This window comes from Falco peregrinus, chromosome 4 (assembly GCF_023634155.1).
Source record: "Falco peregrinus isolate bFalPer1 chromosome 4, bFalPer1.pri, whole genome shotgun sequence".
NCBI classification, from domain to species: Eukaryota; Metazoa; Chordata; class Aves; order Falconiformes; family Falconidae; genus Falco; species Falco peregrinus.
In genome coordinates this window covers 21,082,068-21,106,569 of record NC_073724.1, presented here as the reverse complement: position 1 = coordinate 21,106,569, position 24,502 = coordinate 21,082,068, and the positions used below count along the sequence as shown (strand labels likewise).

The 24,502-nt window shown below is 36.9% G+C and overlaps 1 protein-coding gene across 4 annotated transcripts in view; it reads right to left on the bottom strand.

Annotated features, from left to right (window-relative positions):
- BACH1 (BTB domain and CNC homolog 1) overlaps positions 1–24,502 on the bottom strand; it is a 44,665-nt gene that overhangs the window by 9,440 nt on the left and 10,723 nt on the right. For 3 of the 4 annotated variants that reach the window (XM_013301697.3, XM_055801986.1, XM_055801985.1), the window contains 4 exons: positions 17,872–18,169; positions 12,861–14,249; positions 10,897–11,103; positions 2,353–5,858 (listed from right to left, as the gene is read on the bottom strand). In XM_013301697.3, coding sequence (XP_013157151.2) covers positions 5,397–5,858; positions 10,897–11,103; positions 12,861–14,249; positions 17,872–18,111 — 2,298 coding nt within the window. In that variant the 5' untranslated portion in view covers positions 18,112–18,169 and the 3' untranslated portion in view covers positions 2,353–5,396. Of the gene's footprint in view, positions 1–2,352; positions 5,859–10,896; positions 11,104–12,860; positions 14,250–17,871; positions 18,170–24,502 lie in introns of those variants that run through there. The other variant, XM_055801987.1, reaches the window with a different exon arrangement.

Here is a 24,502-nt window from a genome sequence, read left to right as displayed (position 1 = left end):
ATTTACTGCTTAGCACACTAGCTGGTAATAACATCTTTAAGTGTGAGGCAATATATGATGCATCAAGTAAACCTAATTTTAGACAATACAATCCTAACAGCTTTATGTTAAGTTATGGTCTAAAGATGTTTTTACCCTCCCACAGCCATGTTATGAATGCGTTTCATGAAGTGTATGGTAGGTAGCAAGTCAAAACATCATCTTAAAACCAAAAATAAGACTATAGTTTATCTTGTACTTTACAAATCCTGTTATTGGAATATCTCACAACCCTTACTCTTTATTCCAAAGAGACTTTTGATTATTTGTATGTATGCCTGCAATACCTAGCATATATGAAAGCTTTTTTTTAAATAGCATCCTTAGAAAGCTACAGTGCATTCAGAATGACCATTATTATATATATATTATATTCTTCCACTTTTCTTCAAAACGGTAGAGAAGGGATAGAGAAGTAAAACTACCTTCTCTAAGCTGGAAAAAAAATGGGGGTGGGGGGGGGGGGGTGGGGGGGTGGTGTGCCAGCATGTACTCTTGACAAGTTCTATCCTGAATCTCCTGGCTCAACAGGACAGTACTTTCCATTCTTTATTTTTAAACCCATGACACAGCAAAACATTTCCCAGCTACAAGTACCATTACCTGGACTTTCATCCACCACCTCGTTCTCCACAGAAACATTTGTTTAAATATCCTTGTCATTTCTAAACGTTTGGTCCCCAAGGTTTCCCAACACTGCTTTCCCTGCCCTATCCCATTTATCAAGAGGTAGGGGGGAAAAAAAATATTGCTAGTGCCCACAATCTGTCAGATTATTTTTAATCTTTTAAAATTGCAAATATCAATTAAAAGGCTTAATGCAGTGTATACAAATTTAAGAGGCCTGGACACCATAATACATGATTAAATAGGCTTTAACAATATTCATATTCATGAAGTCTCTCTTATTCAAACCTCTGCTATAATAGCTCATTTTCCTATCCTTTTTTCTTTTAGTTCTGTCCAAAAATATTCAACCAGTAGCAAGTACCAATATCAAAATCCTCCTTTATACATGCTAGTGAATTGTAGCTTTGTGGTTTTGAGGCTCATTCTTTTGAAGAATAAAAGCAAAAAAACCAAAAACATCATTATGCAAACAACAGAATATCAAACTTGCATCAGGGTCAAGTTTGTCCAGCTTCTATTTCAGTGCTAAAACGGGACAACATTCACTTTGCTCTGTAAAGATCAACTAGTTTATGTTCAAACCTCTGTCAGAAAAGCGTTAAAGATATTTGTTCAAAAAAATGCTTCAGTTGAAGTATGCGCTTTTATCTTCCTCACAGCTTTTGGAGAAACTTTGCTATTTCACTTTAAGTAAATCTCACTTAGCTTGGTCATGCTCAGATAAAAATCCACAGCTGACAAAGGGTGCCAGTTATCAGCAGTTCCTTATTTCTTACTTCCTAAAAAAGACCCAGAGGCAGAACTAACTGTACAGTACCGATCCCTGGCATACATACCTTTTAGCTTTCATGCTGTTGTTTCCTGCCGAATATTAAGAGGAGTTTTAACCATGTCACAGACTCTTGTATCAAGATTTTATGTTTCCTCAAAGAGAAATCACACGAACATTCTTGTGCAGGCTAACATCTTGGTTTTTTAAAGTCAAGAAACACACAACACCCTGACTAAATCCAAGTGACTAACAATCCAAAGACAAACTCTCCTGGAGAAAGGATACACAGCTTCTACTGCCTTATCAATTATAAGCAGGAAGTTGAACCTCATAAATCATCTTGCTTCCCAGCATTTCCCCCCCCCCAAAAAAGACTATTTCAACTTTTAAGAAAGGGTCTGCTGGTGGGATTGAGTAACTTCAGACTTGAAAGCATCAAACACACAGGTTACAAAAAACTTTAAATGAAGGGAGACTTCTAATGAAAAGCTTTCAGAGCAAGGTCAAACACAACACTGAAAGGCTAGATCGAGTATTACAGCTTACTGTTAGGAGGTACGGAGGAAGATTACTATAAATGCAGTTTCTTACTATAATTGCAGTTTCTCAAGGGGTAATTTTTCCACAATCCTTCTGATTATTTAACAGGACCCAGCAGATTTTCAGTTACAAACATACTTCTTGAGCAGCTTAGTAAACATACATACCATTACAACTTCCCCTACGGTAAAGCTCAGTTTCACGTGCTGATCTATACTACACACGTAAGCATCACCTCCAAGTTTTTTCTAGACCAAAAAAACCTACACTATCCCATTAATCAGCCAGTTACATCTTCCTTCCCTTAAAATAAATAAATAAAGCTCCCCAGAAAAGAAAACCCACTCAAACAGAACAAGACACAAAAAAAGTCAAATAAACTTCCAGGAAATTTATTCCAACTCAGTAATATTTGCTACTGTGTATATTTAAGAAGTTATCAACTATATGGACTACTTTGCTACTGTTTTCAGAAATGTTTTAGTAGTACTACATAAGTGAGTAACAAACACACCAGTAAAGACCTCTGCTGCAAAAGACTTGTACAAAAAAGAAAAGCCTTTGTAGAAAGGATAGTGGTTTTTATTGTAGTCTTAGAAAATACCGAATTATGAAAGATACAAAATCAACTGTTGTAATTATCTGTTTATTTTACAATCTGTATGCCACCATACCCTTATGGCTTTAAGATAGTTTGTCCAAAGTATTTTAAAACATGCTTTAACAAAGTATTTTACAATTTCAAAATTGAGTATTTCTTTACTGAAAAACAAAAACAAACAACGAAACTCCAAAACATTTACCTGAGAATTCTGTTATCATAAAACTGTCATTCATTCTTAATTTTTGCAAGTTGATGATATAGGCTATAGAAGTCAACATGCAACTTGTAGGTCTACTGTATTAAATAAATATTTTAAAAATTATTTAGATGCAGCTGGTTAGGCAAAAATCTACCCTTAATCTTCAAGTTCATCATAGCTTTAAAAACAAGACATGAATTTTATTGTATGTCAATGTCAGCCATGATTTCTGCACTGGAAGCCCTGCACTGTTTGCTGGGTGGAATTCAGACCCTGGCTGACCACCAGACTGCAGCAGTGGAGCACATCTCTTTGGTGGACAGTCCAGCCTCTGAACTTGGTCATCACCGACCTTGTTTTCCAACATCCACAGCCAAGTGTGGCAGGGGTTTGGGCCACTGGCTATGTTTAAGTTCTCAGCCAGTCATTCTCTGCATAGGTGCTCCACCCCTTTATAACAAACATTTAACCCAAGGAATTCCATTTCAGAAGATGTGTACTATTAGGACAATGCTTTAATGTTATTATCAACATCATTTCAGAATATCACCAGCTTTAAAAAGTGATATTATGTATGGACAATAGAGAGGTTTGGGACTTTATGTTTTGTCTTTTGTTGGGTTTTTGTTTGGTTTTTTTTAACTAAAATGGAGACTTAGGAGCAAAACACTGCCCAGGGTGGCACTTGGGAGGGAGGCAGATTAGTTAACCAGGCATATACAGATGCTGGAGAAAATACATATACAGGATCAACATATATCAATGATAGTCTTTTAAAGGATTTTCAATTCAGTTATCTGAAAATATATGTCCAAAGCAATAGAACTCTCATGGTATCTGCCACATAGTATTTATTTCTGAATTTCAATTACTGTGCAAGCACTGTGATTTATACAAGCTATGCTCTATTAACATAAAATTTGCCCTTAAAATAATACTACATGATGAAAATCCAAGGGTATCACTAGAGATTTGAATCAACTTTCAATCCCATAGGTGAGGTAGTGTAGTCACTTGTATTATGTGCTGGTTATGAGAAGTAGTTGAAATCTGTCAAATTTTTAAGTTTTGTTTTAAATAAGTGGCTTAGTCTTAATACATTTATTAATGCTGTGTTACCTATGGGGACAGGAAAGAGCTAGCCTTGCCAAGAACAAGTTTTGTCTCACTGCAAGATAAATCTGCAAAGCAGTATTTACAACAGTCCTTTGCTTAGTTGCTGCCTACTGTACATGCACACAAAGACACAAAAAGCTAATATACATTCTGAGGTAGGAAATGAAGAATTCCACTGGCTTGTACAAGATTCTTCATGTTTTGTAAACCAGCAAAACCAAAGTTTTCTGTGGTGAGGTTCAATACTTAGTTCTGGTGTAAGAATAAAATCTCAATAACAAAGCATCATTGGTATACGATATGCATCCACTGCCATGTAAAAATTGAGGAAACAGGGATTTGTTTTAGTGGCTGAATTCCTCCTTCACAAAGTAAATAAAGGAAATCTCTCCAGCTCATTTCCTTATTATACCTTCTATATGTTTACACTTATAGCACAAGCCATTGAAAACATACTACAGATTTAGCCATAAAAGTATCCTGAAGAATAAAATTCTGAAGATTATCTTTACTGGTCCCAGTGATCAAAGAACAAATATATTTGTAAATTTCTTTAGGCAATTAGGCACTGAAGTCAAAGAATCTGGTGCCCGAATACCTTAAAAAAAATAAAGTCTTCCTTAAACTTTCACAATACTTTGATTCCAACTTATCACAAACAGCAGCGAGCTTGAAGGTGCTAGGACAGTAAGTCACAATACAGCAATGACTTTTAGCAAGCATATGGGATGCACAAAGCACATGAATCAAAGAACTGCATCAAACTTCTGCCTTTCCCAGTACGTTGTTATGCCTCCCACAAAATTTAGAGAAGAGAACAGTAAGCTGCAGCACCTCTGCTGTTCCAGTTGTCTTAACTACATGCTGGAGAGCTAAGACAAAGGCATATATTCAACAAAAGCTGGCTCTGGTACAAGGATAGCAACAACAGGAAGCAATGAGCTGTTCCAGAGTACACTTGCCAGAATCTTCTCATACTGTCATGTTATCCTAACCCATCTACAAAATAAACATTTACAGAGCTATATACGATTCTTAAGGTTTGTCTACCAGGAAAAAAGAAATCTTGAAGAGATAAGAATTCCAGGTATATAAGTCATTGTGCATAAACACCTGTTAGGAGGCTTTTCTTGAGATGCAGAGTGGCATTAGGTACTGTAGCATAAGTCAGAGTGAGGACTGCTCTAGATCCGAATTGAAAGCTTCCTTGCAAATAAACATCCGTGCACAGAGTTTATACTTTCCAACAACTTTCTGAACTCTCCTTGGTATTACCACACAGGAAAAAGCTCCTAGGCTGACACAGACAAATTACACTCTAAAACTACACAGAGCAAACCCAAAGCTTGCCAAGTAATATAATGACCATGTAATTGTCAATGTAGTTTCAAAAGATAAAGTTTCACCTTCTCTTTCACTTAGAAAGTTACTTTACAATAATGCTCAATCTCTTTTAGTTGCAATGTTGAGAGGCTGGCAATAGGAAGAGCATAGATTCACTCATCTGTAGTGCATTTGTCAGTCATTTGCTGACAGAAGTCTGTGATACCACTGCTCTGTCCACACTGTTCCACAAGCGAAGTTTTCTCCAGTGTTCTTACAGAAACTGGGTGCAGTTCTTGTACTTGATCATATGCTGCATCACACACACTTTTCACACACTGGTAACAAGAACTCTGTTCATTTGTAGATGTAACACCTGAAAGGCCATCTGCTAATTCTGTACATGGCGGTATCACAAGCTTGCTATCAGATGGAGGTGTTCGTTCTCTCTCCGGGAATAAAAACGAAAGTGGACAATCTGAAGAAGAATATTTTGCAAGTATTTGTATTTGCTCGTGACTCAAGGCTGCTTCCTTACACACCTGCTGGCAAAGTCCTGTCAGATTCTGCTTTGTCTCACCCAGAGTTGACAAAATGTGGTTTCTTTCCTTCAGCAAGTTTTCCTTCTCATTTTGCTGCAAATAGAAAAATAGCCTTTTAGTCTGTATTTTAATACAAAAAACATGGTTTGTGTTTCTATCAATACTAAAACAAAACTAACACTAATCTGATCTGCTGAAACAGAAGCACTTTGGCAATAAGGCGGCAACACAATCAGATGCCTATCAAAAGGACAATCCTAATCACTCCTGAAGCATCAATGACTCAACTACTTGAAGTGATTTTTCAGACATACAGCTCTTACAAAACTCACGCTGGCAGCCAAGAGAGTAATTTGTAGTTATTAAATAAATTAAACCTAGCTTCGCTTACTATAAATATTCCTCAAACACTAATTCTGCAGGGTAACACATTTAAACCATTACCACTGGGTCAACGAAACATAAGCAGAGCAGTGTTCATAGAGATTTATATTTTAAAAACCAGACATCACATTTTTACTGTTGATACTACTCTGCTAGATGAAAATAAATTCAATTCTCAAGTGCCAAGTCCACTGCAGAACAAACAATGGACTGAAGAGTTTCCAAAGTAAATAGAGAATATAGGAAAGTCAAAGAAAGAAAACATGCTAAAACTGTAAACAAAATATTTTCTCTGGATATGAAGCAATCTGGTGTGTTTCATGGCACTGACTAGAACACTGGAAGTTAAAGAATTTAAAGTAGAGTGACCGAGGAGTAAGATTAGTGATCTGAAGAGACAAAAACAGAGGTACCACTAGGTAGGTAACCTACTATCGGAACAGAATACTGGCTGAATGCTTGCATTTTAATTACACAGATAACATGTTTAAGAGTGGCAGATACCTCTCAGACATGAAATAACACTGTCCTTGCTCTGAAGAGCTTACAATCTAGCTACATAACGCAAAAGGATTTCCCAAACAGAGCAGTGAAAGGGATTACAATTCACTAATGAACACCAAGTAGAAAAAAAAGTATCATTCATTAAATTAGCTTTTTTTTTTTTGCTTCTACTTTAGTGTCAAATTTTTCTGAGACTTCTGATACAACTGGCTGAAGATGAAAGGACATTGATAACAGATCTAGTGATAGAAATAAGCAACATCTGGAATAAAGAAAAAACAAGGAATTGGCAAAGGACCGGAAACAACCAGGACCATAATGAAGCAGTTTAAAGAAAAGAACAAAACAAAAAAAAAACCAAACATGCCATGACACACACATTTTTAGTTCCATAATTAATTAAAAGAAGAGGCAAAATTTTGAAGACATACAAAGCTTTAAATAGTTTTTAAGAAAGAGATTTTAATCATAGGGACTGTATGTTAATTCACTCTTAGAAAACAATTATTTTCAGTCCTCCTCACACCCTCTTTTGCAGGAGAAACTCATACTGAAACCTCTACAATTTTTTTTTGAAAGAACTGACTAACATTAAGTGGCATTTTGCAAGAGAAGCCGTTGTTGCCAGTCCTTTTTGCCTAAAACTATTAGAAAGAGTGCTTAGCTAATAAACTTCTACTTGTTAGCACGCTGGGAGCAGCTGTTGCCAGATCTCCTAATCTGAAATCACTTTATGTACATTTTGGGTATGCACTCAACTGTGTACTATGGACTGATGAAATTATCTAGACTGCTTTTTAACACAAACTTCAACATTCAGAAACAGTTATTCCAGTGTAAATTCCCCACTCCCATCTGAACTTACTAACAGATTAATACACTTAAATATTATTGTTTTATTTTAGCAGCATTATACGACTACAGCAGAGTAATACCAGCTAGTTTTGAAGTCATAATAATGACCAAAGAGAAAGATCTTTTGGTTATCCTAGTAAAGAATCTGTTTAGTTCACACACTTCTTCTCCCTGCTACAGCATATATAAAAAGATCCCAAATACCTTTCTTGGTCACAGCTTATAGTATGTCACTCACTGACACATCCTCCTCCTGAACTACAGAATCTTCAGGAAAGTCCTGTTTCTGGAGGACAGCTGTCCTTTACACTGCTCTCCCTTACAAGTATCCTCATTTTAAAGCTTTGAGGTGAGAAAGTACAAGGCACACGAATATACACAGGTCTCTGAAAGCACTGTTTCTGACAAGCCAACACCTCCTTGAGCGGCCTGCATCTATTCTTAGATATGGAACACTGGTGAACAACAAGAATACGTAGGTTCACCTGAAAGATCAACAAGCAAAGACTATGTGGGGGTCAAAAATCATCAGTACAGAGGGTCAAGAGAAATGACCAAACTTCATTCTCCCAGATAACAGTTAGATTCAGCATCAAAGAGAATTTTTCGTCAATACAGGAGAGCTTAATATAAAGACTTTCAATTTTACAGAATCACTTGGGTGAGGAGGTATCTCAGGAGGTCTGTAGTCAGACCTCCTGCTCAAACAAAGTCAGCTCTGAGTAAGATCAGGCTGCTCAGGGCTTTGCTCAGTCACGTCACGAAAACATCCAAGGATAGAGCATACACAACCTCCCTGGTCAGTAACCTGCTCCATTGCCTGCCTTCCCCATTGGAAAAAAAGTGTTTTTTAGTATCCAGTTAAAGCCTCCCATTTTAATTTATGACAATCTCTCTTGTTCACCTGCTGCAAAGTACTACCCTCCAGGAAACTGAAGAGCTTCCACTCTGGATAGCTACATGGTCTTGAGGACTTCCCCATAGATATGGGCAGGTGGCTATTAGGTCTTCCCACAGCCATCTCTTCTCCCAGCAGAAGCCCCGTTTCCACTGCCTCTCGCTATAAGAGAAGTACTCCAGGCCTGACCATCCCAAAGGTGGCCTTTACCTAACCTTACTCCAGTTTGCCAATGAACTTCTGGTACTGGGAGGGGTCAAAGCTGGGCAAAACATTCAGTCTTACATGTGCTAAGCATAGGAGTGCAATCCCTGCCCTCAAACCACTGGCCCAGGACACTGACAGCAAGCTGAGCATGGGTCAGCAGTGTGTCCAGGCTGAAAGAAAGGCTATCTGCCCAAACCACCAAGGTCCTTTTCAGCAAAGCTACTCCCCTGTCAGTTTCCAGCCTCTTCACATGCAGGGACTTAAGTCTGTTCCACATAAAGGACTTCCCAATAAACATACCACACATACTGCGCTTTAATCTGAGAGAACAAAAACCTGATAAGCAACAATGAAAAATTAATACAACGCAACATGCCACCCATACTGGAAGTCAGGATGAGTAATTTAGCCAAACAGTATTTCCTAACAGGCTATAACACAGAGAATTATCCACTTGTCAAGATTTTTCAAAGTTGCTGCACCATATTATCCTCTTTCAAAGCCACATTACAAGGATACCATGAGAAGATCAAAGACTAACAGGTCTGAGACACATGACTGACCCAGAGAAGCAAGACTGTGGCAGGAGTTATCAGGCATGAAGCAACCTGGATGCACCACATGCCTTTTGCAGATGTCTCTTTTCTTCCACCCACCGGGAAATTATGCCTAGACGGATCTTAAAAGTTTCTGTATTTCACACAACTTACACAAGTTTGATGTTGCATAATAACAGTTGCAGTCAGACATGCTCAACAGCTCCAAACAAGGTCTTTTCAGGAAGTTCTGAAGATATTTAGCTGCACACTTGGAAAAAATAAGCAACTGGAACATGTCTGTGCCTAGAGCACGATTCGTAACTCAGACCTCACCTCACAATTCTCAACACTCCTCGTCTAGATCTTGCACAGCCGTATCTGTCAAACAGCAGACAGTCATGCTGTTCTAGCACAGGTCCACAGAAGAAAGGATATTATACTTTGATTATCAAGCACTTAGTCAACTACAGGTCTAATCTTGCAGATGAACCTCTTCATTCCTGCCCACCCACCCACCCCGCCAAGTGTTGCACAATATTGACAGTTATGTAATGAACAGAAATGACAGTATGACAACAAACGCAGGCAGAAAGTTCTGAACTGTCAGAAATGCAACTTCTCTCTGTAGTCAGTATAACTATTAGTAACACCATCACCTGACTGCGCTCCCTCCTTGAATATCATCTTCATTCAGCACAGTGAATTACTTGCTCTGTCAACTCATCAGGACTGTATGGCACTGCAGGCCTTCCCTCAAAGTTTATCTCCTTTGTTGCAGAAATGCATGTAGTGAACAATGATGGAACACTTCAGGAAACTAAGTTTTTAGGCCCACGGCACTTTGCTCTACTTTTAGTTTCCTTTTCACTCCAAAGTTGTACGGAGAAAGGTGTAACATGACTGCATATGTTCCTAGCTGATGCAGATATCAAATTAATGTACATAAAGTCTAAAATACTCCATAAACCAGAATTAAGAGTACGGTAATCCTAAATCACTGAACTATTTAGTGCACATGGTACAATCAACTACAAAACAGGTCAGAAACAAACGCCAGAAAAAAAGCCACTCAATTTTCTTACTAGGAGAACTTCAGATCATCCACATTTCTCTTAGATTACATATTTGCCTTTTTAAAAGCAGAAATCATATTAACAGATGGTTGCAGAAAAATCTGGTTGCATTAATTCCTCAGCTAGACACAACTGCTAATAAAACAAGCATCTTCCCAAGTTCTGCTGTATCTTCTGCCTTTCTGCAAGTGTCTCATTTCTAAGGCTGAAGCCTCAGGAAACATTTCACCAGTCCATGTTTACATGTTACAAGAACAATATTTACACAACTAACAATTGGACAACTGTAAACTTGATCATGAGCAATACCATGAGCTGAAGAACAAAAGCACAAAGCAAGAAAGGGGAAAGAGGCAGAAAAAGTACAGTGGGATGATGGTTTGGGAATCATTCTGTACAATTAAGCTCAATGCTGATGGTCTTCAGAAACACCATTCCCTCAAAATTATGCTGTGGTGCACTTTTTACTTGAACAGGAACAAGTCCACAGAAGAAAAAACCAGGTACTTTAGAGTAAAGCACAGAAAATCTACATGACTCCCTGACAGCAAGTTTTCCAAGCTTGAGTAGAAAAAGTAGTAAGCCACCTCACTCTCAAACTACTGCCAAATATCCAGTCAAGATGTTTAGAGAAATACTCAAGTCAACAGTAATGAATACTTAATACATACCAGTTTTTCAATTTCAGATTCAAGATTCTGTATGCAGTCAAGTTTTCTCTTCCGACATCGCTGTGCTGCAATTCTATTTTTACTTCGTCTTCGGATATCATGAATACAGTCCAATTGTTCAGGAGTCAATTTATGCATTTTCAGAAATGACTGGAAGTCATTTCTGGAAAGTGAGATAATTCTCTGTGCATTAAATGGCAGTTTAACCTAGAATGTAAGACACAGTTGTAAATCAAATGTGAAACTGATATACACAAACACCAACAGGCTAATTAAAAGTTTTCATCTTAAGCATTCTTAACCACACAACCCATCTTCTTTCCTAACTCTGAGACAAGAGCAAGCTCATGTAGCCATCAGGTGAGCTGGATGAAACCCAGAGGTTTCAACTAGATGAGTTCAAGCACAGGTGAAATAACTGAGTACTTTGCACATTTACACTAGATCCTCAAAAGCCTATTTAGAGTAGGATGAAATCTATCCATGCATGCAGCAAATAATTAGGTGACAGGCTCTAGGAAAATAAGTTATGGTTCGGTCATGCACAAAACAGATGTCAACAACCACTTATACAGTCTAAAGTTTCCCTTAAGCTGCTATTAAGACTGCATCCTGCATCCATTTTTATACCTATAGTTTTCTGCAGAAGTTCATCAGAAACAGGCATATACTTAAAATACAGAAGTTACAGTATTGTGTTGTAATTCTTAATGCTGGAGAACTGAGAGAACCACACTTGCTGCTGTGTGCACACCTGAGATTCAGAAGCAGGAGCTTCTGAAACATATATAGATCATGAAGTCCTGATTAATACTGAAAAACATCTTTACCTTTACTAAAATAATTGCCAGATTTTATGAAGTATCCAACTAAAGACACTTTATTTTAAATCCTTACATTTGAGTATATTAAAGAGCAGAATATGTTAGCTGGCTGTGGTCAAAGATCTGAATTTACTTTAACAAGCAGAGAAACCCTTTTTGTGTTTGGCTACCACTAGTGACAACAGGCAGAAAAAAAGAAAAAAAAGGATAGAGTATTGCCCTCAGCAATGATGCCATCTACTTCTCCATAATATAAAGATAAGGAATATATTTAACCAATTCTGGACTTTTGTTTGGCCTGCTAACTTTCTATATTGATGGTAGCTTCCACTCACTTTAAGTCTTAGTAAAGCCTTGCACCTTGAAAAGAAAAAAACCCCAGTGCTTTAAAAACAACTGAGTTTTCATGACATTAAATGATCCATCATACAGAGTCATACTGCAATTCCACAATTCTAAGAACTGTGACAGAAATCATTCTAGGCATACAGTAAAATGTTTTGGTATTGGACTACTTACATATGGCATCTGCCTAAAACACTGCCAAAGCAGTGACATAAAGAAGTGCCAAATAATTTCAGCAGTTGGAGTAACAAATGTATGTTTCAGAGAAGGTGATACTATTAAAGCAGTCTTAAATACACAGCTACTGAAGCCAGCTTGAAAACTTAATTTTCATTTCACAGAAAATCTGAAGTATAACTTCTCCCACCTTTTCTCCACAACTCAGAATACAACCAAGAAAACTTAAGTTTCTATAAAACAAAGGTTCCAAGAAGTTTGTTTTCCTAAGTTTAATTGAAGTAAACAAAAAAAAAATATCTAAAAACAGAACGTCCATGCCTCAGTGTAACGCTCACAACTTCTTCTGATAAAAGTTTTTCCAGAAAACTATCTGAAGAGATCTAATACCCAAGAATCTACCACTTCAATATCCTTGGGCGGGGGGGGGAATGTTTCCCTGAATTAACAGTGATCATCCATATAAACCTCTGAATGGTTCAAGTTTCATTTTCCAGATTTTTTAAACAAACAACCTCAATCAACACCACTACCACCCTGGCCCCGAGAATCAGAATTAGGTTTTTCAATAGGGCCTTAAGAGACAGGGAAGCAAAGGATACACCAGGGTTTTCTTACCTCACATTCTTGTTCTCTTGCTGAACAGGACTCACTGTCTCCCTCAGTGTCTGTTTCCGAATCCTCTCCCAAACTTATCACATAATTATAGGGACACGGTTCTTGTTGCTGTCCCTGCATGTAATCTCCGCTGCTTATTTCGGAGCTGTTGGAGCATCCTTCAGTATTAAGGTTGCTTATAAAAGGGCAGTTGACAGAATTCAATGTTGTAAAAGTTCGTTGCGAGCAAGGTTCAGGGCTTTCACTGATCCTGATACCCAGCCATGGACACTCTGATTTTTTCCCAGAATATACGGGCTCAAAACATTCTTTTGGAGCTGCAGGTGGTAAATGTATTTGACAGGTTTCGGTGCTGTAAATATCACTCCAGAACCCTTTTGCTAGATGTTCTGCTACCTCCCTCTCCACACTGCTTCGATCACCAGCTGGTGTAACATTAGCTGCTTCCTTAGTGCACAAATCAACCTTTGAAGGCATGTCATCTTGACTTTCAATTTTGTCATTCCCAAGCGCAGTACCCGATACAGTTTTTTCAGCTAAGACTGTGTTGTTTTGCATACTACTGAAATTCAAGTTACCATATTGCTCACAAGTATGTAAAAAAGACACAGAATTGAGTCCATGAGGTGCAGGAGAATTTTGGGGGAAAGCAGCAAGATCCATTTTCTCCACAGGACACGACACGTTCCGAGTCACAGAATCTCTCTTAGACTCTTCCTTTTTCTCGGTGCCTTCCTCCCCTTGTTCCATTTTTACCTGAGCCTCTTCACATTTTGAGACCAGCTGCATAGGTACACACTCCTGAGCTTTTTGTATGCCATCATTATCAAATATTTCCTTCTCAAGAAAAGTTGCAATTGGTGGCACCTGAATGTCTTTAATACTGGAATTGGACTCCGAAGTATGAACTTTGTCATTTCCAAAAGCTTTCTGGAATTTCCTATACTTTGGGCATTGAGAAGATAAGCTGGGAACACTACCCCTTTCTAAATGTACAGGATCGCACGTTTGATTGGCATTATCTTGGAGAGCGGGCGATGATTTAGCATTTTCTTCATCTTTACAGAGCTTTGTGTCAGGAGTTTGGATATATTCCTTTTCTAGTTCTTCTGCTTCATCATCTATTTCCAGGTCTCCGTCATCCACATTGCCTGTTTTAGGGTTCGTTTTCTGACAACGCTGTGTACAACACTTCTTCCTAGGACATTCCTGCTGATCCAGTTTAAAGTCCAAAAATTTGAATTTGAGAAACTGAAAGCAAGACTCTTCAATGTTGTGTACACCCAAAAATTCAGCACATTTGCAGACTTCAGACACATTGTCTTTATTTAAAATAAGTTTAGCTGTGTATGCAAACTGAAGCAAAGGACTAAATCCTTTAAGTGTTACCTATTTAAAAAAACAGAAAGAAAATATTAGTGCAGCCAATATGGGTTTAAATAGAGAAAAAACACAGAACCCAAACCTACCTGTGAGAAAACCATGCCAGCAGGACAGAGTACAAGACAAAAGCAACAGATTTGTTCCATAGAAAACCTGACCATGCTCATTTTGAAACAAATCTTTAATACAATTTTATCCTGTACATTTTGTGGCAATTATCTTCTTCCCTGTGATCAATCACTTAATAAAATGTTCCAACAATACAGTACCAACAAGTGAAAAATAGTGCTGTACAATGAAAACCAGTAACTGGATTCCAAATTTACAATGATATCTTTCAAACCCAAGTTGTACATTAATTACTCTAGAATAAGACCAAAACGCTATTGGTATTTAATTGTGCCTTTAAAAAGCATTTACTGTTATTTGCTCAGACTTATGCATTATTGATATAAAATAGTTTGGAAAAAAAAAGGAGTTTGACCACACATGATTATTCATTACTATAGCCACCTACTCCTTTTTTCCTCCCACAGATGAGAAGTACTCTACTCAAAAACTGTACACCAAAACTAGTTATTCTCAGTTTAAAACCTCTTGGGAGTAGGTAGTTTAATTGAACATTTCCAGCCACAGAACAGCTGCTTAACAGGGAATCTAGAGATAAAAACTGTATCATCACAAACTGAACACAATTATCTTTCTGTCTGATTCCTTAGTGTTTTCATGCATGGAAGCTGTATACAGATCACTATATTACAAATTATTTCCTTTAGCCTTTCTCTGCAAGTGAAGGCTAAAGCAGTATGTCCTTTATAATTAACTATACATGCAATTTAATTTAGGAATCAGTTGAAGTTTGGGGTTGTTTTCTGTTTGCTTTTTGTTGGTTTTTTTTAGTGGTTGTTTTTAAAGAACACAAACACCACATGAAAGGAAGTTGAAGAGATCTGCAGAGACAGTTCAGCAAAGCTGTCTGTAAAAACTTATTACCTATCTAAAGAATTCTTAAAATACCATTTGAAATATACTTTGGAGAGAAGACTACTGATTATACCACCACATTAATTCACCCTTAGTAATGTGGGGAGGGGAGTGTAAAAGACAGTTTATCCATAAGCTTGCAAGAAGCCTTCAAACCTAGTATAGTCAATAAATCAAAGTGGGTGTACAAACAAGTGACATTCATACATGAAAACAGAACACACATCAGTATTTCAAAATTGTATGTTCTTTCTGTACAAGTTAGAAACTTAGGGCTAAAAACTGGAAAGATCAAGAAGGGAAAAAAACACTGTACTCCTTTCACTTTCTCTTACACATTTCTAGCTGGCTATCCTCAAACAAAGCAGAATGCTAGAAAGGCTCTTGGTCTGACTGACCTAGAAAAGCAAATCCTGAAGTAGTCATTTATTTAATTTGTATTTGGGCTGAAAGTCTAACTCTGAGTTAAAAACATTGGTAGAAAAACACCACAGTAACTACACCAAGACATTAATACTTAGTCTTTACAATATAATACATATGTAGCTCTTTAATTCCAAAAATATTTTGGTATGTCAGACTGTGGACTGGTATCTTTCACTTTAAAAATTCAAATACTCTGAATGATTAAAAAGATTAATTTTTTTTAATTGCTTGTCAAACCATGTGATCAGTGTTTGCCTCTCAAATATACAGCTTCATAAACTGACTCATTTTGAACTATTTACCAGTTGCCAAAATCAAGTTGCTGGGTCTTAAAACGATTTTACCAAGTGATTAGACCAAACGATTAAAAGATTTACTGTTAGTATTTTAATTTTTTTTACTGCTTCAGTAGATTCAGTTCTTACAACAGTAATACTAAATTATATTAAGAGTCTTCTTAAGTCTACATTGTAGCAATTATTAGGATTATTAGATTCCTCCATTTTCTTTACAAACTCTGGTCCCTTCTAACTCAGGCTTATTTCATGGATTCAGTGGTTGGGAACACTGTTGCTTTGTACCAGAGATTGGTTTTCCCCTCTCCAGCTCCGACATACATTACTTATTCTTCCCCCTCTCCGAATTTTACATACATTCCTGTTCTTCCAATATCCTACTTTTTCCCCATTATCCCAAAGCAAAATTCTCTCTTCAATATCAGAAGTTTTACAGCCCACTCATTCCCCTCTTTTACTCCAAATCATGCCTTTGTGTCCCCCAGCATCCTACTTCCCTTCCACATCAGCTCCCATCATTATTTTTCTTTTAATCTGAGAGATGTTCAGACTATCAACACATTAAGCCATTAGGGAAAAAAGTATAAGAAGAAACAAACACACAGAGACACAGCAAGAAGCTTGAGTAAAGGTGACATACTGGTATTACACTATAATGTAATTTTGTAACAAATTCATTGATCAATAATGAATCACAAAGACTACTGAAGCTCTTTAAAGAGACCGCTCAATGCCTTTCAGTTTCCTATAGCTTATCAGAAAGACTCTGGTAAGAGAAATTCCTTGTGCTTACCTCAGTATGTTACAAAGCCAGCAAGGTAGCTACTTTACTGAAGTAAGTAATCTCTGCGTTAAAACTCAACACTGTCTCATAAATAAACAAGTCTATAATGTCGTCTCCAATGGCACTAATATTTATTAATGCACACGTTTCCTCCAACTTTAATGTTTCTAGTTGCCAACAACTTTATGTTATTCCCCATCCCAAAAATTAGTTACCATAAACTACCTCCCAGATAGCCATTGATTATTTAACAGCTAACTGTGAAGAGTACACCTACCATGGGTGCAATCAGAGCACTTGGAGGCTCTTCACTCTTCAGCTACAAGCACAGCTTTTTGCATAAAAATCCAGTCGCTTGCTTGCCTCATGCCTCTTATAATTTAACTAAATACTAGCTGGAATCTTTACAAGTCTTTGATACTTCAGATATGTAACAATAAATTTTCTTTCCTACAGATGTCAGGTTCTGGCTCACTCCCTTTAAATTAATCTGATTTAAGAATACGTATTATATGAGTAAAAAGAAAAGCATGTAATTGCAATAATTTTTTTCAGTCTTCAAAGTAATGAAACAGTAGGAAAAACAAGCTGCAGAGGATCAGTATGTAAAAAGGATGGAGAAATCAGCAGAATAAAATTGTTAAGAGCAATAAGCAGCAAGCAAGGAATATAAGCACAGCTGTATTACTCAAACATATAAAACCAAATCTTAACGATACCGATTTAAGGGTATTACCATTTTAACCTTTAATTTGTTTATTACTCAAGAAGTATTCCCTTTTCATATAGGAGGACTAGTTCTGCAATATCTCTTTAACATTTAAGGCCTGTTTTTTTGACGGACTTATATGCTCTGAAACATGCACAATTTTAAAAGTAATATGTACTTAACTGAAAAGATCTCCCCTGTACATTCCCTAAGACAGCATTCACGTATCTTCAGTCTGTAACATGCCCTCTGATCTGTTCAGCCTTTACCTCAACCAACAGCAGCTTTACAGCTTCAAAATTCCTACTCTTCAGTTCTTAAATCCCTTACGTTAACTTCTCAGTTAAGCACCAGCCTGCTGTAAACTAGAACTGGACAAAATGGATTAGAAGCACTGGCAGGTAAAATACAGAAGGGAATGACACTCACCTCTTCAGGTAAAGTGATGATAAGATCAGCATCCACCTGGCCCACAATTCTTGCAAGGAAGTAACTGCTGCAAGCTGCAAGCACAGCTTTGTGAGCTCGAAATCGCTGATCTTCCACTAAAATAGTAACATCACAAAGAATATCTTGCTTTCTCTGATCATCAAGGCTGAGAAGTACATTGGTACTGTGTACTGAAGATTCATATGCAAAAACCACACTATTCTTCTCACTTAGAGACATTCTGTATCACAAATGGTAGTGTAAGTCTCAGTGGAAAGCATGCTTCTGTTCTTCAAATCTAGAGGAAAAAAAAACCCCAAATTAATTGTACACATTAGTCATATCCCAAAAAGAACCTACTGACACTAAAACACAGGCAGCCAACTTTTAAACATGTATTGCCTGTTCCAATTCTTTTTAGGACTAATACTCAGTATATCATACCTGTTAATATATAAATACATACTCATGGGCATTTAAAGTACACAAACCTTAATAAGTACATCTTAAAGTACTGCTTTGGTAGTCTCATAGATCAAAAAAGGGAACAGTTTTTCATGTGACTTCAGTGATAAAGAACAGATTTTTCCTCAGCAAGCGACTGAGTCATAACTTTACCACTATCCTAAAGATTTATTTAAGCTTTCATTTTAGTTATCAGTGTATTCTGACTCCAACACTGAAAACGTAAAGAGAAAAAACACATGTATTAAGTCAAAACACACCAAAATACTCCGTGACTTCCATTTACAGATTCACCCAGTACAAACTAAAATATTTGTGTTCTACATTCTTTCAAAAGTAGTTTGGTAAACTCATCAGGCATCGGTAAAACACTCATTCTCTCTAGCACGTTGGTGTTTAGGTTTTAAAGCAGATTTGTTCTCCTATTTTCCACCTGCCTTAATTCCCTAAATGCAGCCTTTTTTTCCCCGCTCCTGCTCATGACTATTTGATTTGTCATGCTTGTTAGAAGTTTGCTTTCCTAATGGATCATTATGACTCAGATCACCTGGCAATGGAATCCCTATTATAACAGAGCATCGAAGTTCTGAAATAACAGCCTTTATTGCATAACAAACAATAGTAAGAGTTATATGATATTTAAAACCTTGAAATAAGCTTACATATAAAACAGTCCTGAAGCTGCTCCTCACTTCCGTAGTATTTGGGGGTGGGGGGGAGAAAGGGAAAAAAAAAAGCATTGAAGAGAAGTCAGCCCTCCTACAGAGTACAAAGTTCAACAGCATTTCCAAGTCTGATCTTTAGACTGTATTTCTAAATTCCTGTCTTCTTTGGATCAAGCCTTTCTTCCAGTTTAAAGAAAAAAAGAAAGAAAAAGAAAAAAGCCTAATAAGAAGTGTCCTTGTATCTAAAGCTCGATCAAGAAACCTCATAATCACATTTGGAACTGTCCTGCAAAGAAAACGCGGTGTTACTACAGCAAGTGTTACCTTAGCAAACCAAGCATTCAGATTACAATGGACTATTCTACCCAGGAGTTACTGTAACTGAGCACAGTTGCTGAGACTCACTTCAGCTGAGACAGGACTACCCGATCATTACATTGCTCAACAGAGGTTGTTATGATATGTCAGCTCCCAACAACAATAAAACTGTAGCCAATGCAAATCCCCAGTTTTTAAATATGGGAAACTTTCACAACATGGGGAGGGGGAGGAGGGCACGGCCATTTTTAAAGGCAGTGGGGAAAGCCAACCGCTCTGCCAGCTGTACTCCTGGTTACTCATTACTCAAGTTTTTTTTCATGGCATACAGGTGTTTTCAGTGATGTTCTGCACAGAAAGAGAGAAGAGAGAACCACATTTCCAGTGTCAGTAGTAGCACAGTACCAGCCTGGACTCTGGTGAAGTGCAGAGCATGAGCATTACCTGCCCTTCCCACTCCCTCATGGAACTCTGTACACTCAACTTCAGTCAACTCTACCAACAGAATGTATAGATCATACCTTGGCAAAGATAAACTAAGTCTGTTTTGGAGTATTTCTTAAATATACAATATCGGGGTTTTGTTTCTAAAATGAAAGTTCTGAGGATAAAAAAAAAATTGCAGAAACTAGTTCTCCCCACTAATAGCTATACCACATGTTGTTAACCCTAAAGGGCTTATTTTTGGAAGCAAAAGAAACAGCTTAAATGTTTTCATATACCTAATGACAAGACTACAGAGATTTGTTTACTTAGGAAATATTTAATTTCCAATCAGCTTAAATGGGAATTATTCAATAATTCCCTGTGAAACAGTTACTTATTAAATTCTACTCTTATAATAACTTATGAAAAGCAAGCAGTGCAATATAAACAAATCACGTATTCCTAATTTGTTTGCTCTATATCCTTAACTTATCATATGCCTCAGGTATTACAACACATACAGTTTAACAAAGTATGACTCCATATTTGTTACTGCAAGGTTTTTTTTAAAAAAAAAATAATCAAAAGGGAATAGAGGACAAAATGGAAGACTAAAGCCAGGGCGGTGGGGAGCACAGGGAAATACTCAAGATAAGGACATATTTTAGGGCGAACACCTAGGAAGGAGACTAGTTACAGAGAGACCTCCGAAGGTTCTTTCTTCTTCTGAAGTGCCAAGTCCTCCCAACCCTCAGATAGACAGCCCATGTATGATATATGCTGCTCTTGAGTCTTCCCTTATAAAATAATCAGTTCCAATAATATCCACTTCAGCTCAATACACTTTCATAGCGTGGAAGGCTAGAAGGAACAGTAGCTTGTTTATATATAGACAGATACACAGAGGACAGTCAATCCTCCTTTTCACTTGATGACCACAAGGCACACAACATGCTTTCAAAATAGTATGCAACCTACTTGAAGCATCAATAGTGAGCTTCCAATGTTGTTACTGCCAAAAAAAAAAAAAATAAATCAAGTTTCAACACTGAAACACTACCTTCTGTTTCTCAAGACGTGAAAATAAATATTTAAGTATAACTCAATTTAGCACTTTACTCTGACAGAATGTTGTACTTCCCAATGTTGAAGACTTCATCAGCCAAACTGTATCCCCACTATATTTAAACAGGATGCAAGGTTTTTTTGAAGTATCTAAAATATAAAATGCAGCAGTGTATTAAGCATTTCAAAATTTAAAAGAACCTTTAAAAATACAAACAAAAAACTCACCACATTCAAACACTAAATTCCTCTCAGTCTTCTTTATAAAATCTAACTGTAAAACTAACCACATACACAACACAGAAATCAAATGGAAAAGAACCAGAAGACTGAAAAAGCTGGTGAAAACAAAAAGCATCAAACAGGAAAGGGAAAATGTAACCACTGTAAAAAGCTGTAACACTGTAGAGAAGTACTAACAGAGGTCAAACTTGTGAATGTCTTAATTCTGTTCTCCAGTTGTGCAATAAAGGCATGGTAACACATTTATCATATTTGTCATGACAGCCAACTAGATTTTCTAGTGGCATATGAGTACAAAATACACTTGTCCATAAGTAGATTTGTTATATACATATCCACAGCAATAACACTTTCTGTTGTACCAAAAATGAAAAGTACATCTCTCTTGTAAACTGTTTAATTTTTCTTCAACTGTTCTCCTGGAGCACTCAAACTCTTAAAATTAGTTTCACTTATGGATGGACAGAGAGGGTGACAAGGTGTGGAGAAAACAATTCACTGGCACTTTTTAAAGCCGATTTTTAACTCACAAGCTCATGCTGCAACTGTCCTACAAGGACAGGCCCTTCTAGGCTTTCTTCCTCCCAGTACAGGTATCCATTTTATGTAATTATGTAGTCTCTGTATTTTAATTTGCTACAAATATCACCAGATTAATTTCCGCTCCCCCCCAACAATTCAAATGAAAGGAGCAACATGTTACCTAAAAGAAGGCAAACTGATACTACAAACAACAATAACACAAATTATTTCCTTGGAAGCCAGACTAAAACTCCTATTCTACCATGCTATTTTTGTTCTCAAATTAACACCTAAATAAAGAAAACTAAAAGCAGGTACAGATAACTTGTAAAAGTATTTCAAAAGTCAGCAGATGACTGTATATTTAAATCACTGTTTGCTTAGTCAGTGCCAGTGAACAACCACATGACTGAATGCAAAAGACTCAAAGAAACAAAAACATCCAAGAACATTCTTTAAAGATATTTGATACAGCAGTTACCATCAAAAGTAAGTTTTGGAAGATCTTTTTGGATTCTCATTAAAATAGTCCTTACAATGCAGGTTGAAAGGATTAAAGAACATGAAAACTCACTAACTACAAATCCTCAGTTAGTGCAAGAAAACTAGTACTGTTAGTACAAGAGCATTCCTCAAATTCCTCTCACCTGAAATTCCGCACACCTAACAACCTCATTGTCTTGAGAGGGAGAGGAAAAAAAAAAAAAAAAAAGAGAGAACGCATATGAACACATGCTAATATAAAAACTACATAAAGAAACACTTGCAGCTGAATCAACCAAGCATGCTATTATGAAGTTCCCATTCTTTAGACAGTGACTTTGAGATTAAAAAAATGTTTTGACTAAGAGGAAAAAAAATATTTTCTAAATACTGGCTATAAAAAAAACTTTATTCTGCTTTATCAAAGTGAAGCAACTCAGTAGTTGATTTGTACGCCAAAAAAAAAAGAAAACTATACCTAGCCGTTACCTGTAAAATGACTGTATCTTCAGTAAATTTGGACATCTCTACTTTTAATTGACCAGATACATACAAATTTATTTTCTAAGAACATACAAAATTCTTATTGTCTTAATGTTAATTATCTTAATGAAAATTTGCACCGCAACATTTTAAAAAGGAATATACATTTTCTCAAGTACATCAAAGCAAGATCAAGACTCATTGGCAAATACAGATTTCATCCAAGGCTCATTTTTCTCATGCATTCAAATTATTAACGTGGAGGTAAATTTGAAGTCTAGTAAGTGTAAGGTACTTTAAGACTGCAGGTGTGCTCATCTGATCGCTTACAACCTGTTACCACTCTCACTCCTAGCTGACTGCAGAACAAATAGTTACTTCCTTCCCCCACAACCTCTGCTTTAGTCACTTGGTGCAGATCCTTAGGTAAACGATAAAGTCTCCTCGTTCTATACATTTTTTTAAAAAAAAGTATATATGCAAAAGATGACTATTATGGCTGACACCAGATAAAGCTATAAGGAACTGCTGTTGCTATGTTACAGAAGGAAAATAATAATCATATTACCTTGGAGTAGATAGCATAAGAATAGGAACATATTACTAGGATATAATTCATAGCAGTGTGATATATTCCTCATCCACACATACAAATCTGGCACAAGGTAGATTAACTGATGTGCTCAGTAGCACAACTGCAATATGTAAAAGTCTGCTCTCAACATCCTGTTGTCAACACAGTGTTACACGAGGGGTGAAGGAAGCTTTGAAGCATCAAGCTGTCACTAAAGCTGACAAAAGCACGCACAGAAACCAGCTTACCCCCATATATCTGTGACAGGGCAAAAGAACTGCTTGATGTTTAAACAGGTGTCTGAAAAATCAGAGAATCACTGGGTCCTGGAAAAGAGTTCTATATTGCATTTCACAAAAAAACCCCACATGCTTTTGAATAATAGATATAAGTGTAGAAATAATGTATTATATAATAATACCTACTTTAAAATATAATATGTACATACATAGTAAAATAATAAAAACAGTAAATGCTTTTACAATAGGTCTTTCTAGCAAGTCACTCCTAAGAGTCAGGATTTGACGCAGTACCACCGTCTCAAGTATTTAATGCTGAGGAGCAGTTTTCCCCATTATGCAAAGGACAGTAAAACAGTCTTGAGCATACTGACATACAACACTCAATATGAGCATCTGCCTTTTTTTGTTGTTGAGCCCAAACTTCACCATGTGCCATAATGATTAAATCCTTTGTGGTTGCAAAAAGCTGATTAACAGAAATCCCATTCAAAGGGGAAAGTTACATGGCAAACCAAAAGCAATAGCAATAAGATGCAGATGTTAAGACAACATTCAAAACCTTGGTACAACAAAGCAACTGTACCACCCATCAGCTCACTGCAAATATTAAAATCAGCAGCAATTATCCCATGTCACTGCCACTTACCCAGATTCCCACTGGACAACTAGGAAAAAATTCCAGCTTTTCTGTAGAGAATTTCTAGAACATGAACGCACTGTCCAAAATGTTTTATTAATAATGAATGTCAAACATACAGGATCATAAAAATCAACCAAAGTGACTAAATAAAGCATACTAATATGCAATGCAGTGAATTAAGAACTTCCTCCAAGCAGAAGTGAGGATTTAAACAGTATCCTGCATTTTGCATCAATGTTACAGAATCCCCCAAAATGCCATATTGTTTACAATTAAGCTTTTCAGCACTTTAAGAGACAGTTAACACCAATTCTGTATGCCTATAGCTGGTTAGTTGTATACTTGCACCATTCTTTCTGAACAAAGATGACAAAAATAGGCAGGCAGATACCTCCAGCTGTTATGACAGCTGCCAGGAATTTTACTACAGAATTAACTCAGACAACAATAAGACAGCTATCAGAAGTTAATTCAGTGTCCTTTACTTTATACTCAAACACCACAA